This window comes from Cherax quadricarinatus, chromosome 85, assembly GCF_038502225.1.
Source record: "Cherax quadricarinatus isolate ZL_2023a chromosome 85, ASM3850222v1, whole genome shotgun sequence".
Taxonomy (NCBI): Eukaryota; Metazoa; Arthropoda; class Malacostraca; order Decapoda; family Parastacidae; genus Cherax; species Cherax quadricarinatus.
This window is the reverse complement of record NC_091376.1, coordinates 4607490-4625513: the sequence shown is the minus strand read 5'-3', so window position 1 is coordinate 4625513 and position 18024 is coordinate 4607490. Positions and strand designations below refer to the sequence as shown.

At 41.2% G+C, this 18024-nt stretch overlaps 1 protein-coding gene across 18 annotated transcripts in view; it reads left to right on the top strand.

Annotated features, from left to right (window-relative positions):
• The window catches only part of l(1)G0196 (inositol hexakisphosphate and diphosphoinositol-pentakisphosphate kinase), a 1071245-nt gene that overhangs the window by 695240 nt on the left and 357981 nt on the right, over positions 1-18024 (top strand). For 14 of the 18 annotated variants that reach the window (XM_070103279.1, XM_070103273.1, XM_070103280.1 and 11 more), the window contains one exon: positions 13711-13824. The exons of 3 other annotated variants lie outside the window; for them this stretch is intronic. In XM_070103279.1, the coding sequence (XP_069959380.1) occupies positions 13711-13824 (114 nt within the window). The remainder of the gene's footprint in view (positions 1-13710; positions 13825-18024) is intronic. One more of the 18 variants, XM_070103272.1, reaches the window with a different exon arrangement.

Here is an 18024-nt window from a genome sequence, read left to right as displayed (position 1 = left end):
CACAGATAAGAAGGGAGGCCCAAAGACAATATGAAAATGACATAGCAGCGAAAGCCAAATCTGACCCGAAACTGTTGTACAGCCACATCAGGAGGAAAACAACAGTCAAGGACCAGGTAATCAGGCTAAGGAAGGAAGGAGGAGAGACAACAAGAAATGACCATGAAGTATGTGAAGAACTCAACAAGAGATTCAAAGAAGTGTTCACAGAGGAGACAGAAGGGACTCCAGAAAGACGGAGAGGTGGGGCACACCACCAAGTGCTGGACACAGTGCACACAACCGAGGAAGAAGTGAAGAGGCTTCTGAGTGAGCTAGATACCTCAAAGGCAATGGGGCCAGACAACATCTCCCCATGGGTATTGAGAGAGGGAGCAGAGGCGCTATGTGTACCCCTAACAACAATATTCAATACATCTATCGAAACAGGGAGATTGCCTGAGGCATGGAAGACAGCAAATGTAGTCCCAATCTTTAAAAAAGGAGACAGACATGAAGCATTAAACTACAGACCAGTGTCACTGACATGTATAGTATGCAAAATCATGGAGAAGATTATCAGGAGAAGAGTGGTGGAACACCTAGAAAGGAATGATCTCATCAACAGCAGCCAACATGGTTTCAGGGACGGGAAATCCTGTGTCACAAACCTACTGGAGTTCTATGACATGGTGACAGCAGTAAGACAAGAGAGAGAGGGGTGGGTGGATTGCATTTTCTTGGACTGCAAGAAGGCGTTTGACACAGTTCCACACAAGAGATTGGTGCAAAAACTGGAGGACCAAGCAGGGATAACAGGGAAGGCACTACAATGGATCAGGGAATACTTGTCAGGAAGACAGCAGCGAGTCATGGTACGTGGCGAGGTGTCAGAGTGGGCACCTGTGACCAGTGGGGTCCCGCAGGGGTCAGTCCTAGGACCAGTGCTGTTTCTGGTATTTGTGAACGACATGACGGAAGGAATAGACTCTGAGGTGTCTCTGTTTGCAGATGACGTGAAGTTGATGAGAAGAATTCACTCGATCGAAGACCAGGCAGAACTACAAAGGGATCTGGGCAGGCTGCAGACCTGGTCCAGTAATTGGCTCCTGGAGTTCAATCCCACCAAGTGCAAAGTCATGAAGATTGGGGAAGGGCAAAGAAGGCCGCAGACGGAGTACAGTCTAGGGGGTCAGAGACTACAAACCTCACTCAAGGAAAAAGATCTTGGGGTGAGTATAACACCAGGCACATCTCCTGAAGCGCACATCAACCAAATAACTGCTGCAGCATATGGGCGTCTAGCAAACCTCAGAACAGCATTCCGACATCTTAATAAGGAATCATTCAGGACCCTGTACACCGTGTATGTTAGGCCCATATTGGAGTATGCGGCACCAGTTTGGAACCCACACCTAGCCAAGCACGTGAAGAAACTAGAGAAAGTGCAAAGGTTTGCAACAAGACTAGTCCCAGAGCTAAGAGGTATGTCCTACGAGGAGAGGTTAAGGGAAATCAACCTGACGACACTGGAGGACAGGAGAGATAGGGGGGACATGATAACGACATACAAAATACTGAGAGGAATTGACAAGGTGGACAAAGACAGGATGTTCCAGAGATTGGACACAGTAACAAGGGGACACAGTTGGAAGCTGAAGACACAGATGAATCACAGGGATGTTAGGAAGTATTTCTTCAGCCACAGAGTAGTCAGTAAGTGGAATAGTTTGGGAAGCGATGTAGTGGAGGCAGGATCCATACATAGCTTTAAGCAGAGGTATGATAAAGCTCACGGCTCAGGGAGAGTGACCTAGTAGCGATCAGTGAAGAGGCGGGGCCAGGAGCTCGGACTCGACCCCCGCAACCTCAACTAGGTGAGTACACACACACACACACACACAGACACACACACAGACACACACACACAGACACACACACACAGACACACACACACAGACACACACACAGACACACACACACACACACACAGACACACACACACAGACACACAGACACACACACACAAACACACACACACAGACACACACACACAAACACACACACACACACACACACACACACACACACACACACACACACACACACACACACACACACACACACACACACACACACACACACACACAGGCCTAGTGTCTAATCGACATGTGCCTAGGACCAAATGGTAACTAACACACACACACACACACACACACACACACACACACACACACACACACACACACACACACACACACACACACACACACACACACACACACACACACACACACACACACACACACACACACACACACACATACACACACACACACACACACCACAACACATACCACACACACACACCACACACACACACCACACACACACCACACACACACCACACACACACCACACACACACCACACACACACGCACACACACACATGCACACACACACACACACACACACACACACACACACACACACACACACACACACACACACACACACACACACACACACACACACACATACACACACATACATACACACACACACACACACACACACACACACACACACACACACACACACACACACACACACACACACACACACACACACATACACACACACACACACACACACACACACACACACACACACACACACACACACACACACACACACCCTCCACCACTTGACACAAACACGTACCACCCCTTCCCTAACCACCTCACCTTAGCCACCTACCCTTCCCCCAAACCACCTAACCCCTCCCCAAACCGTCTAACCCCCCCCCAACTACCTCCCTCCCTCCAATAACCATCCTCCCCCTCCCCCATAACCATCCATCCCCTCTCTCCCCCAAACCATCTAACTCCCTCCCCAACTATCTCTACCCCTCCAATAACCATCCTCCCCCTCCCCCACAACCATCCATCCCCTCTCCTAACCATCTATTCCCCTCCCCCTAACCAGGATGAGGACAAGGGGCTCCAAGGACGAATCTGAGAGGGAGGAATGGGAGGTAGAGCTCAAAAAAGGGAGGAAGACTGGGGAAGGTGACTAGATGAGCTGGAAAGGAAGATGGAAGAGAGGTTAGCAGCAGAATGCAGAAGGTGGAAGCAACAGGCCACAGCAGCAGAAATCAAGATAGAGAGATTAGAAGAGGAGCTGAAACATCTGAAACAGCACAGAGACAAAGATATTACGGAAGTAGCATTGGCAATGGCTACATCGAACACAGACAACAGGTCCGAAGGAAGCATGGAAACTAAACTGTATGCAGAGGTCCTGTCAAACCCACATGGGGCCAAAACAAAGACAGGGAGCACACTAGGACAGAAAGAGAGGTTGGAAGACATTGAAGGAACTAGGACATGTGCAAGGACCTTACCAGATACCTGTGGGGGCCAGGAGCAGGTGAGCAGGAAGGATAAACCAAGAAGCATAGGGGCCATAACTAGGGAAGGGACTGAAGGAAGGAACACTCCACGGGAAGGAACTAAAACACATCAGAGGATGCAATGGGAGTCACAGTGGGAGGTGGAAAGGGAGAGATCCGTGTTTGTCTATGGGCTAGACGAAGCTAAAGGGGAAACTTATGATGAAAGAAAGCAGGAGGAGAAAAAAGCGATTGAAGATATCATGAAGATGATAGGCGAGGGAGACATGACTCAGGTGGCAAATTTTCGGAGAATTGGGTGGTTCACAAAGAAAAGGAATCGGCCTCTCAAAGTAATTTTCAAGGCAGAATCAACCCGAACCATGATCCTGCAGGAGAAAGCACGGCTGAGAGGCAAGCAGGAGTTCCTGAGTGTGTACCTCGACCGAGACAGAACACAGGACGAAAGGAAGACAATGAAAGAGAGAGTTCAAAAACGAAAGGAGAAATGGGAGGAAATGAAAAAGGAGAGCAGAATAACCCAGGATCAAATGGAAGGACAAGCGCACCCCCCAGAAACACCTGCAGAAGGACTCCAGCCACGACACCCCCAAGACAACTGAACAATCCAAACCAACCATCACACACCGATCCCTCTGTTTCCACCCCCTGCACCACAGTTACAGTATTAGAACAGAAGTTGAAGGTTTGGTACACAAATGCAGATGGATTAACGAATAAACATGAGGAATGGCAAGAAAGAATCAATGAGAAGTCCCCAGACATCATAGCAGTTACAGAAACAAAACTCATGGAGACAATAACAGATGCAATCTTCCCACCAGGATACCAGATCATGAGGAAAGATAGAAGGGGCAGGGGGGGAGGTGGGGTTGCTCTGCTCGTAAAAAACAGATGGAAATTCGAGAAAATGGAAGGAATAGATGAGACGGGAGAAAGAGACTACATAGCAGGTACACTTCAGTCTGGGGAACACAAAGTGGTCATTGCAGTGATGTATAATCCACCACAGAACTGCAGGAGGCCAAGAGAGGAATATGAAGAGAGCAACAGAGCAATGGTGGACACTTGCTGAGGTGGCAAGAAGAGCTCACTCCAGCAGAGCAAAGTTGCTGGTTATGGGGGATTTCAACCACAGGGAGATTGACTGGGAAAACCTGGAGCCACATGGGGGTCCCGAAACATGGAGAGCCAGGATGTTGGACGTGGTGCTGGAAAACCTCATGCACCAACATGTTAAGGACACTACCACAGTGAGAGGGGAGGATGAACCAGCAAGATTGGACCTTGTGTTCACCCTGGGCAGCTCAGACATTGAGGACATCAAGTATGAGAGTCCCCTAGGAGCTAGCGACCACGTGGTTCTGTGCTTTGAATACATAGTAGAGCTGCAAGTGGAGAGAATAACAGGAGTAGAATGGGAAAAGCCTGACTATAAAAGAGGGGACTACATAGGGTTGAAGAACTTCCTGCGGGAGGTCCAGTGGGACAGAGAACTGGCAGGAAAGCCAGTAAATGAAATGATGGAATATGTAGCAACAAAATGCAAGGAAGCAGTGGAAAGGTTCATTCCCAAGGGCAACAGTAACAACGGGAAGACCAGAACGAGCCCCTGGTTTACCCGACGGTGTAAGGAGGCAAAAACAAAATGCAATAGAGAATGGAAAAAGTACAGAAGGCAGAGAACACACGAAAATAGGGAGATCAGTCGCAGAGCCAGGAATGAGTACGCACAGGTAAGGAGGGAGGCCCAGCGACAGTATGAAAATGACATAGCATCGAGAATCAAGACTGACCCGAAACTGTTGTATAGCCACGTCAGGAGGAAGACAACAGTCAAAGACCAGGTGATCAGATTAAGGACAGAAGGTGGAGAACTCACAAGAAATGATCAGGAGGTATGTGAGGAGCTGAACAGGAGATTTAAGGAAGTTTTTACAGTAGAGACAGGAAGGGCTGTGGGAAGACAGCACAGAAGGGAACATCAAGAGGGAATATACCAACAAGTGTTGGATGACATACGAACAACTGAGGAGGAGGTGAAGAAGCTCTTAAGTGACCTTGACACCTCAAAGGCGATGGGACCGGACATCTCCCCATGGGTCCTTAGAGAAGGAGCAGAGATGCTGTGTGTGCCTCTAACCACAATCTTCAACACATCCCTTGAAACTGGGCAACTACCTGAGAAATGGAAGACAGCTAATGTAGTCCCCATATTTAAGAAAGGAAACAGAAACGAGGTACTAAACTACAGACCTGTGTCTCTGACATGTATTGTGTGCAAAGTCATGGAGAAGATTATCAGGAGGAGAGTGGTCGAACACCTGGAAAGGAACAAGATTATAAATGAAAACCAGCATGGGTTCATGGAAGGCAAATCTTGTATCACAAACCTCCTGGAGTTTTATGACAAGGTAACAGAAGTAAGACACGAGAGAGAGGGGTGGGTAGATTGCGTTTTCCTAGACTGCAGGAAGGCCTTTGACACAGTTCCCCACAAGAGATTAGTGCAGAAGCTGGAGGATCAGGCACACGTAAAAGGAAGGGCGCTGCAATGGATAAGGGAATACCTGACAAGGAGGCAACAACGAGTCATGGTACGTGAAGAGGTATCACAGTGGGCGCCTGTTACGAGCGGGGTCCCACAGGGGTCAGTTCTAGGACCAGTGCTATTTTTGATATATGTGAACGACATGATGGAAGGAATAGACTCTGAAGTGTCCCTGTTCGCAGATGACGTGAAGTTGATGAGAAGAATTAAATCGGATGAGGATGAGGCAGGACTGCAAAGAGACCTGGAGAGGCTGGACATGTGGTCCAGTAACTGGCTTCTCGAATTCAATCCAGCCAAATGCAAAGTCATGAAGATTGGGGAGGGGCAAAGAAGACCGCAGACAGAGTATAGGCTAGGTGGACAAAGACTACAGACCTCACTCAGGGAGAAAGACCTTGGGGTGACCATAACACCGAGCACATCACCGGAGGCACACATCAACCAAATAACCGCTGCAGCATACGGGCGCCTGGCAAACCTGAGAATAGAGTTCCGATACCTTAATAAGGAATTGTTCAAGACACTGTACACTGTGTATGTTAGGCCCATACTGGAGTATGCAGCACCAGTCTGGAACCCACACCTGGTCAAGCACGTCAAGAGGTTAGAGAAAGTACAAAGGTTTGCAACAAGGCTAGTCCCAGAGCTCAAGGGAATGTCGTACGAGGAAAGGTTAAGGGAAATCGGACTGACGACACTGGAGGACAGAAGGGTCAGGGGAGACATGATAACGACATACAAGATACTGCGGGGAATAGACAAGGTGTACAGAGATAGGATGTTCCAGAGAGGGGACACAGGGACAAGGGGTCACAACTGGAAGCTGAAGACTCAGACGAGTCACAGGGACGTTAGGAAGTATTTCTTCAGTCATAGAGTTGTCAGCAAGTGGAATAGCCTAGCAAGTGAAGTAGTGGAGGCAGGAACCATACATAGTTTTAAGAAGAGGTATGACAAAGCTCAGGAAGCAGAGAGAGAGAGGATCCAGTAGCGATCAGTGAAGAGGCAGGGCCAGGAGCTGAGTCTCGACCCCTGCAACCACAATTAGGTGAGTACACACACACACACACACACACACACACACACACACACACACACACACAAAGACAGGATGTTCCAGAGATTGGACGCAGTAACAAGGGGACACAGTTGGAAGCTGAAGACACAGATGAATCACAGGGATGTTAGGAAGTATTTCTTCAGCCACAGAGTAGTCAGTAAGTGGAATGGTTTGGGAAGCAATGTAGTGGAGGCAGGATCCATACATAGCTTTAAGCAGAGGTATGATAAAGCTCACGGCTCAGGGAGAGTGACCTAGTAGCGATCAGTGAAGAGGCGGGGCCAGGAGCTCGGACTCGACCCCCGCAACCTCAACTAGGTGAGTACAACTAGGTGAATACACACACACACACACACACACACACACACACACTCACACACTCACACATACTCACACTCACACACACTCACACACACTCACACTCACACACACACTCACACACACACTCACACTCACTCTCACACTCACTCTCACACTCTCTCTCACACTCTCTCTCACACTCTCTCTCACTCTCTCACACTCTCTCTCACACTCTCTCACACTCTCACACTCTCTCACACTCTCACACTCTCTCACACTCTCACACTCTCTCTCACACTCTCACACTCTCTCTCACACTCTCACACTCTCTCACACTCTCTCACACACTCTCACACTCTCTCTCACACTCTCTCACACTCTCTCACACTCACACTCTCTCTCACACTCACACTCTCTCACACTCTCTCTCACACTCTCTCTCTCTCTCTCTCTCTCTCTCTCTCTCTCTCTCTCTCTCTCTCTCTCTCTCTCTCTCTCTCCCTCCCTCCCTCCCTCCCTCCCTCCCTGAAGATAATAGCAGTTCTATGAAGGTGTCCAGTGATTATATATGTGTATATACATTATAGAAACCAGAAGGAAGGAAGGAAAGAAGGAATAAAGAAAGATAGGTAGGTAGGTAAGAGGGAATGATGACACAGGACCATTTACCTAGGATAACTACCTAACACAACTGTCTGCTACTAATTTGAAGAAAACTGCTCAGACGAGGTGTTTTGTAAGCGCACATACAAAAGAAAAATTAACACAGAGACACTCGTTTTATGTGTGAGGAGTGTAAAACACCATTGTGTATGAAACCATGTTTCAAAGAGTTCCACAAGCTGCAGAACTTCTAGGAACATGTCTAGTACTGTACATTTGTATATATATTATAGAACAATAGTAATAACAAAAATTTTGTATGTATTTGTTTAAACAAGTTTCGTAAACAATATATTGGTAATTATGTTTGTGCGCTTATTGTGTTGTATACAATGGGTATATATATGTACATTGCACTTTACTTTGGTCTCACAGGCCTCATAAGTTACCTGAAAAAATTAAGTAGTGGAAAAAGCAAGAAACCTTCAAATGGGAGTAAAAAAAAGTTTACGGGGCAAGCGGCATTCGCTGCTGTTGCCATGTGTGGCTCATTTTCTGCCAACTTGACACCTCTGTATCTCGGTAAGTAATGATCACAAAAAATTTTTTATGACTAAAACACTCAGCAGAATAATCCTAACATTTTGGTAAGAAAAAATATTTTTTTTATTTTTCGAATAGTATTTTTCTACATAGAATGACAGTTTCAGAAATGGCTTGCGACAGTCAAAGGGTTAAAATATGTCATTACATATGTTAGGAATTGTGGTGGCAGCAGAGTTTGTTTGGAGGCAGGACAAGATAGTCCTTCAGTATGACACTAATATCAACTCTCTGGCTTATTTATCTATCACAATTGATCTAATGACATAATAAACAATATTAATAACAGTAATAACCACTTGTTATTAATATTAATAACAATAATAGCCACTTGTTATTAATATTAATAACAATATTAATAACAAGTGGTGTTGTGTTGTTGGGTGTATAAGGGCCACTGAGAGCATAAGCCATGCAAAGTGGTGGTGAAGGCCAGCAGAGGCGACGTTGTTCTCATTAGCCCTATATACGTCCAACAACATTGGAGGAGTTAGTTCGTGCTGTTCATTTTCTATCGATTGCTTAACTTACTTGCCACACTTTATCGCTGGCTGACGCTGTAGCCTTTATCAGCTCATGCTGCTTTAGTATCATACATATCATTGAATCACTGAAGAAGGCACATTCTCCCCTCTCTCTTCCTCCTCCACTTTGGTACTCTGCTACGAGTTCTTTCTTGAATTCCATAGTTTTTCTCACCTTCTTTACCAAAAGGGCTGGCACAATATTTTACAATGTTTTCATGTGTTTTATGATTAGTTCATGTTTCAGTAGGTTAAGGTAGCAGTATTGTTAGGCTAAGTAAATGCTATTATTATATTTCCCTACAATATATTTGTGCACCAAACATTCGCGATTTTTCAACATTCACGAGGTTCTTGATCCCCTAACCCTCACGAATGTGGAGGGAAACCTGTAGAGGAAATCAGCACTAATATACATTATTTAGGTATGCATACTGGTCAGAGAGCCCGTCATAAGTCCAAGTTGTCGGTAAACGACTACGTCGCTAAGTGAGGAGAGGCTGTATTTGACTGATGAAGCCTACCATGTTGGCGAAACGTTTCAACAGTAGATACCCAACTGTTGCACATGTCTTAATCGTCAACTTCTTGGTATTTTGTACCATTTTCAACTTGCAACTACATCATCGTATTGGAGTGAGAGCTTTGGAAGAACAGCTCATCCCCTTAATAATAGTCAGGATTCAACTGTTGCTAAGGCAACCAAATGAATGAATGTTCACAAGCCTTTAACAGAGATTATCTGATGGTGCATTTTAGTGTACATTCATTGAGTCTGTTTTCAGTTTGAGATTCAAAACTTTTATCACCTCTGTGTAATATTTCATTTATTGGCATTGTGGTTTGTTGTAATTGATTAATTTTTATTAATAGACAACACTTCAACCTAATTAAACCTAACCTAAATTAACCTGAATAATATTTATATTTTTATATAGTCGGACTTGAGTCCTGGAAATGGGAAGTACAATGCCTGCACTTTAAAGGAGGGGTTTGGGATATTGGCAGTTTGGAGGGATATGTTGTGTATCTTTATATGTGTATGCTTCTAAACTGTTGTATTCTGAGCACCTCTGCAAAAACAGTGATAATGTGCAAGTGTGGTGAAAGTGTTGAATGATGATGAAAGTATTTTCTTTTTGGGGATTTTCTTTCTTTTTTGGGTCACCCTGCCTCGGTGGGAGACGGCCGACTTGTTGAAAAAAAAAAAAAAAAAATATTGATTGAGAAATTTGCTGAAACTGTGAGAAATGAACATAGAGCTAGTGATGAAGGGTTGGAAGAGAGTGTAAGATAAACCCAGTGAAAAGAAAAAGTGAGATAAAGAACACTGTGTCAACAATCATGGTTCATGACTCTTCAGATGTAAAAAATATTGGATGAACGAAGGCATAAGCTGACACTGTGTTTGCAGTGAAATATTTATTATGATGTTTCATCCATGACTGAACTTTATCAAGTGTGATAAAGATCCAGTTATGGATAAAACATTGCAGTAAAGATTGTACTGCAGTGTTTACCTAATTACAAGAACATATTATCAAAACAAAGAAGTTTTCAAGAGGAAACAAATTCACTCATGGCACAATAAATTAAATACTGAACATGGGATACCACCAGCTGAGTTTTACTTTTGTAGTTACAAATAGATAATAGAAGTAGGTTATACACTATACCTAGATCCGAAACCTGTTGAGTTGTAATAAATCTGTAAAAACACATGATTTACCAACCAAGCCAAGCTGAACTAAAACAAATGCCTAACAAATTAATTGATACTGTAATATCATTTCTGTTATCTAATTTAACTCAGATTTTGAGAAATATCCCAGTCTTGCTTGGTTGGCAGAAAACTCGCCTCACATACTGAGTGTTTGTGGTTCAATCCCCAGCCAGGTGGGGGACAAGATTGAAAGACCGTAGTGGAAATAAGAGAGAGAGTTTTCAATGACACACTGACTTTCTTGGTTAATCCTGGGTGGTTAATCCTCCCCAGGTTAAAAATCTGAATAAATCTTATCTACTAAAAAAAAAGTTTACCATAGCCATTTCTTGTGAAGGTAAGATGACCTAATGAAAGAAATACAGTGGTACCTCAGGATACAAACAGCTCAAAACTTGAACAGTTATGTAAGTGTATTTATGTAAGTGCTTTTGTAAGTGCAGTGCATTTTTGGGGGTCTGAAGCAAATTAATCTAAATTACATTATTCCTTATGGGAACAAATTTGTTCGGTATTATCTGAACTCGAACAGCCTTCTGGAACAAATTAAGTTCGTATCCCGAGGTACCACTGTACATTCATTATTGTTTACTCAATAACCACCTTGCCAGAAGTACATGGACATCACAATTCAAATAATCCTCTGAACTGTAGAATACATTTTTCAATTTGATGACAGACATTATCCCTAGATAAAGGTACAAATGAAATTAAAATTTTAAGATTTAAAAAGAAATGGGAAACCTGATGGACACCACCTCTGGTTAGGTCAGATAAGTAGATGGTTGAACATACAGTAAATACAAATTATGAGCAGTTTGTCAACCATGCCACACTGATCTAAAGCTAACACTATTTATAGATAACTTGATAAAACTACAAAAATGTATTTACCTAATTAGGCAAATGTTTTATAACAAAGCTAGTGAAAAATTTTCTGTTGGTCATTATCCATTATGTTTAGTAGTAAAAAGCTTTATACCCATTTGGGCTGTTCAGCGCTTACAGTGGAGCCCCGGTGTGGAAATCTTACAATTTGGATTTCGACCACTTTTTTCGGCGAAATTTTACCCTGGGTTTCGTACATCCACTTAGAAATCGTCCGTATCAGACACATCCACCTTGGCCACTCATACATTTGTGACTCACTCTTGGGCACATTAAATGTCTTATTCTACATTAATATAGACATTTTCATTAATCCATCTTTGATATTATCTTCAAAATTACAAAAGAAACATGTTACATAGCATATAAACATGCAGTGTTTATATGCTATGGAAGTGTGCTAGCCAGGCAGAAGGAAAACATTACATTTTCTCTGGTCCAGCATTAGAGAAAACTGTATGAATCTGCGTCTGGCCCAGTCACCGCTCTTAATACGTACATAACAATTTTGTTTACAATTCTCGGCTCTGGGCCACATTAAATAGGATGTGGAAGAGTTGATGGAGAAATATCACCCTAACAAAACTGTTGCAAACCATGTTAGCATGGTCCAGTGACTCTCAAGCTGGTCCTTGTGCCAGTAACAGACAAAGAAGAGCAGTAACCCTGGATAGGGCTTTGATACCTGAAGTCCTTATGGAGGGGAATGCCTCTTCCAAACAATAACCTCTCCTTCCTCTCCCCTCCTCACCATCTTCCATATGCCAACAAGTCTCTTCAATAAAGGTAAAAGTGATTTAAATGTTCATTTATCCATTAAAATTATTCATTTATTTTTATTTCTCCTTGTTTTCTGTATGTAAAATATAGTTATTCTCTACAAAATGTATTTTTTGTTAATATTTGTGGGTGTCTGGAATGGATTAATTGAATTTACATTATTTCTTATGGGTAATATTACTTCAGTTTTCATCCATTTTGGATTTCGGCCAGCCTTCTGGAATGGATTAAGGATGAAAATCGGGCTATTACTGTACCAAAATGATAGGCATAATTATTTTTTTTAATCTGTACACAAACATCTATGTATTTTTTTAATTTATTAAATATTTTCTTTGCAATACTATGTACTACTTGTCCACGATTGTGTTACACTTAGCACAGTCTCCACTAGGGGGATTTATGGTGTCCCTGTTAATATTATCTAATCTGATGTACATTATGAAATTATCTAGTGTGAATATACTTGAACCTACAGTAAACTGTATATAAAAAATATTTTATGAAAGCATATTCTTTGATATTTACCATAAAAGAATATCTGTGGAAATGTCTATAGCCAAGTGTCAGTTAATATATATTGTGTTTTGTAAAAGAAAAACAGAGCAGTAGAATCTTGGACTGTTCTAGTAGAATATTTATGCTTTTAGAGTCTGAATTCTTCAGCACTTCCTTATCTGCCTAGTGTGTATATAAGGGCATTACAACACTTGAATGTTATATATTTATCTATGTACTAAACAAGAAGAGCTACTGAAATGACTCATGAAAGACTTTCTTTACAAAGAGTGAAAGATTATCTAGTAGTTTTTAAGTAGAGGTAGCAAGTCCTGCTTTAAAATTTTACACTAGACTAGTTACCAAAGATGGATGCCATGAGCTTAGCTTTGCTTCTGTAGCTGCTAGTAGGTAATTACTTAGCCTGAGGAAGATTTTGGGGTATTTGTTATTGTATTGCTCTTTTTAAAAGCAGTATTTGTAAGGTTATTCAAACATTGTAGGAGGCAAGAGATGTTTTGTGCATGTTCACCCTTGGATTTTGACCTCTAGACCATTACTTAGTATTGTTGACATCATAGTTGATCATCCAGTCTAGGTATTAGGGTTTATCAGTTACTTCATAGTTTTCTCTAATTTCATTATCCAGAAGTTTTGTGCTGCAAATTTACAAGGTTGTCAAAAACATGAAAGAAAATGTGTGTTTTTTACTTTGAACTGTCTGGCTTCTCTGTAGATCTGGAAATCTATAAATGGGAGAATTTCCCTTTGTTTATTTTCAGTAGTAAATGTGACGGAACCAAGCTGTTCAGTCCAGGGAGAAAAGTCTTCAGGGTTTTCATTAGAAGGCCACAATCATCAGAACATCATCTGCATACCTCAGCAACTTACTGGTGGTGGGAAGAACATGTTTTAGAATTATGCCTTATGTAATTACACACACAGATTGCTTTGAACAGGTCACAAGGGTATGCTGATTCCCTTGAGAAGTGATGTGAACCTTGCTACCCCTGTGGTGGGCAGTTTATAATATTGTAGAAGTTGTAAAAATAAGAGACCTAAAGCTGGCTCATTGTCTTAGATGAACCCTGTTTACCAACTGCTCAGTCTTGATTTCATATTATTGAATTCAAGCTTTTATAGCTGAAAGATCTATGCCATTGTTTCATACTTTCTGTAGGGATCAAATTGTCACCCTACAGTGTTAATGAACAATGTTAGAATGAAGGAACAGTAACTTTAAAATATAAATTTTTTTTTTGGTGTATGATTATGAATTTTTGATGGAAACATTATAAGCTGGTTTCAGTATATGTGTAGTCAGCATATTAACTATACTACATGACCTATATTAGCATCCAGTTCACAGTGAATGCAACACAACTGTTATTGTCCTTGGGAACATGTTTCTTGTTGCTGATTCTTCTTGTTTATCCTTTTATTTTCACTCTTGGTAAGACTCATAAATTAAAATTATACTGATATTTTTAAGAAAGTGTGTAATTGAGCAGGTTATGTTACAGTCAATATTTAAGATAATTTTATGAACCTATCTGATTGACTTTTTGAGGAGTTCCATCAGCTTGCCCTTGTTAAACACATTGCTATTAAAGTTCATTATTGACCAGACATCCAACAAATGCATTCTGCTGGACATTGTTTCCATGGAGGCCTCTACTTTATTGGAAAAAGCATACAGATTCTAATTTTTATAATCACTTTGACTGACAAACTTTCAGATCAGTGTATACAATGTATCCTGGGGTTGGGTCTCAGTTTCACATACAGTACTAACAGTAATTATGTGGATAATCCTAAACAATTCTGTAACTTAAAAAAGTTTAGTACTCTACTGGTTAGTGATGTTAACTTATTTCAAAAAAAAAAAAGGTGTATGGTGCCTTATTGCAACCTAGCATCCCTAACTGTTCTTCAAGATATACTAAATCCTAGGAGACATTAAAAATAAATAGTGATTTGTTACAAAAGCTAAGTAGAGCAGGGCCCCCGCATATTCAGCACCCTCTTCGGTATTCCATATTTTGTTGGTTTTCAAATGAGCCATTGTTCATTATGTTCGGTGCTTTTACTGCTTTTCTGCCATTTTCACACAACAGTTGCGTAAGGGAAGGGCAACTAGCACCATATTTTAAGGTAAGTATTGTATGTACCTTGTATTTTATTTTACTTTTTTATTTTTTAATGTCTGGCTGTTATTTCAAGATGCATTCGATAATTAAAAAAAACGCTCTTTTTTCACCTGCCGGTGATTTTTTCAAATCACACAGGGTTGGGAACCTAGCAGCTGTACAAATGGGGCTCTCCTGTATCCTGTGTGTGATTATATAAATGAAATTGATTACTTGAATAAAATTAATGCTTCATTTCATGATGCTGATATCTACCTACTAGTTAACTACCTGTTGATGATTTTGGGGATCATTACCAGGTGTAAACTATGGTATATCTTTTTACCTTTGCCCAAGGGAATACAATTTAAGGGATTTTAGTATTTCATAATAAATTAGATGTTTGAATTGACATAAACAAAGAAAGTTCTCTTCATATTCTCATAATATATAATTTCACTTGCTTTTAATGTTGCTGTTATTGAATCATATTGTTTTTCCATCTGTGAATTACAACTGCCTTAACCCTCTCACTGTCACAACTCTCAAAATTAAAGTCCATCATTATCATAATTTGAAAATAAATTACCTTCTAAAATAGTAGAGACTCTTTTTCTTAAAGTAATGCCACAAATTATGCAAAATTTTATGTAAAACTTGCTGAATTATGCAAGCAAAAAGGTGGAAATCAGGGAGCACTTTACACAACTGTGATTTTGCACATTTTAAGGCTTATTTTAGGTCAGTTCCATTGCTTAAATTAACCCAATTCCTGGCTATTTCATGACTATGGTTTCTATATTTTTGATTGGGCACAATTATCAGAGCTATGTTCTAGTGTCAGAAATTGGTAATTTTACAGAAAAATTCAACAAATTCTAATATAAACAGAGGTGAAAGTAAGCATTACAGACACTAAGGCAGCCTTTCCTCTGTTCATTAATCACACTCTCAGGTCTCTACTTTATGACAACTGCCCTCTATTTTTAATTCATCATCACAAAAAAAATCATAGTTTTCCTTATTTCTTGGCAAATAAAATATAATCATGAATGCTTGTTCATGGCTTAAGCCTTCCCAGTTATTAAAACAGATGTAGGAAAAACCCACAAAATGGCCTGGAGGGGAGAGCCTTTACCAGGAAAATTGCCAAAAATCAAATATTTCTGCCACTTTGCAACGTATTTCAGGACATATCTGGTCTGAGACCAACTAGAATCTTTCTTATTTCACTAGTATTTCTTCCATTTTGCGTATTTGCACCAAGACCATTGATAAAACTATGAAAACCACCCAGGAAAATGCATCAGAAATGCTGTTTCAACCCAAACATCAGATCAGAGGTTAGCTGTTCCCTTCATGCACTAGAATTTTTGCATATTAATAAGTCAAACTCATTGGCTCATAAGATGTATATATACGACCGAAACAGTCAAAGGGTTAATATCAGTACATATTACATAATACAAAAAATGTGTGTAGAAAATGTTGCAATTTATGTAATGCAATACGTAGGGTTTCTCCTTTGTCGTCTTAGTAATTTATACAGGAGGAGGAGTTACTGGCCCCTTGCTCCCAGCAAGACTTGTGTGAGCATGTTAGAAATGAACGAGTGGAGGCTAGCAGTTTTTATAATTTGTTGTGCTGTTGGAGTGTGAGTAAGGTAACATTTATTAAGGAATTCAGGCAAACCAATTACCTGGACTTCTGTTCTCGAGGTGGGAAGTACAGTGCCTGCACTCTGGAGGAGAGATGGGGATGGTGCAGTTGAAGGGTCATCAGAATTGTACAGTGAGAGCACTTCTAGCAAGACTGAATGAGTAACAGTGAAAATGTTTTCTTCTTTGTTGGGTCACCTGTCCTCGGTGAGAAAGGGCCAGAGTGTTTAAAATGCTTCTCCTGGATCTTCTTAGTTCCCAGCAGAAAATTTGCATTGCTTCCTGCTCCTGACAGCCTTGCATTTAAATAGCATCCATCCAGGTTCTGGTGTTCCAGTTGGTAAGCTCCTCATTAATCAGGACGTATGCTTTCTTCCTTGGTTTTCCTTGCTTATGAATGTTGTATCTCCTCACTCAGCAGTGCTTTCCCTCCAGCCTTGTTGCTCCATGGTTTTCCTTACAACCTTCCTTCCTGTTCTTGATATCTCTCTTTCATCAGATGTTCAACTTGTACTCTGATGAGTTGATCTTGCAATCCTTAGGCAAGATTCCCTTGTCCTAAGTCCAGATCACTTATGCACTGTCCTCTGTGCTTGGCTGCTCTTGAAATTGGTTCTCTTCCTTGCTCTTGCTTTGCTATAGCTTCAAGTTGTCTTTCTGGGCCTTATTCCTGCCTTGTCTGCCTAAGGTTTCTGGCGCTGGCTGCTCATGAGGTATTCAAGCTCTTTCTCACTTCTTTCTGATGTTGTTCTGCCACTTGTTTGAGCATGTTATTTTTTTGTGCCATTCTTAGGTGATGTGTCAATGTACACTCCGATTTTCCTACCTGGGTCTGCTGCTTGAAATCTTTGGCTCTCTCTGCCTGAGTGAATGTGCTATTATCCCAATACATAAAGGAGGAGACCCAGCCAACATAAACAACTAGAGACTGTTACAAAAAATGCGATTCTAAAAGCTTAGAGATCTCCAGTGAATACTAGAAAGGACTGCCCTTCTAGCATCCAGCCTGTTACTGGGTTTTCGTAACAAGTAGTCAGTATCCTTGTCCAATTATCCATTAAAATTCAGTATTATTCAATAGTGCTTCAGGATTACAACTGGTAGGCTACTAACTAGAGAAATTAAAATTTAATAAATTTATTAAGTCTAGAGGTATATTATCAAATTAAATTAATCACAGCAATCAAAATAAAATCAATCTCTCGAGTTCAATATTATTGTGCTGAAAGCACATATCACATTTATAATTCTTAAGTACCGTCAGGTACATTAACATTTAATAAGATATTACAAATATGTACAAGTAAGT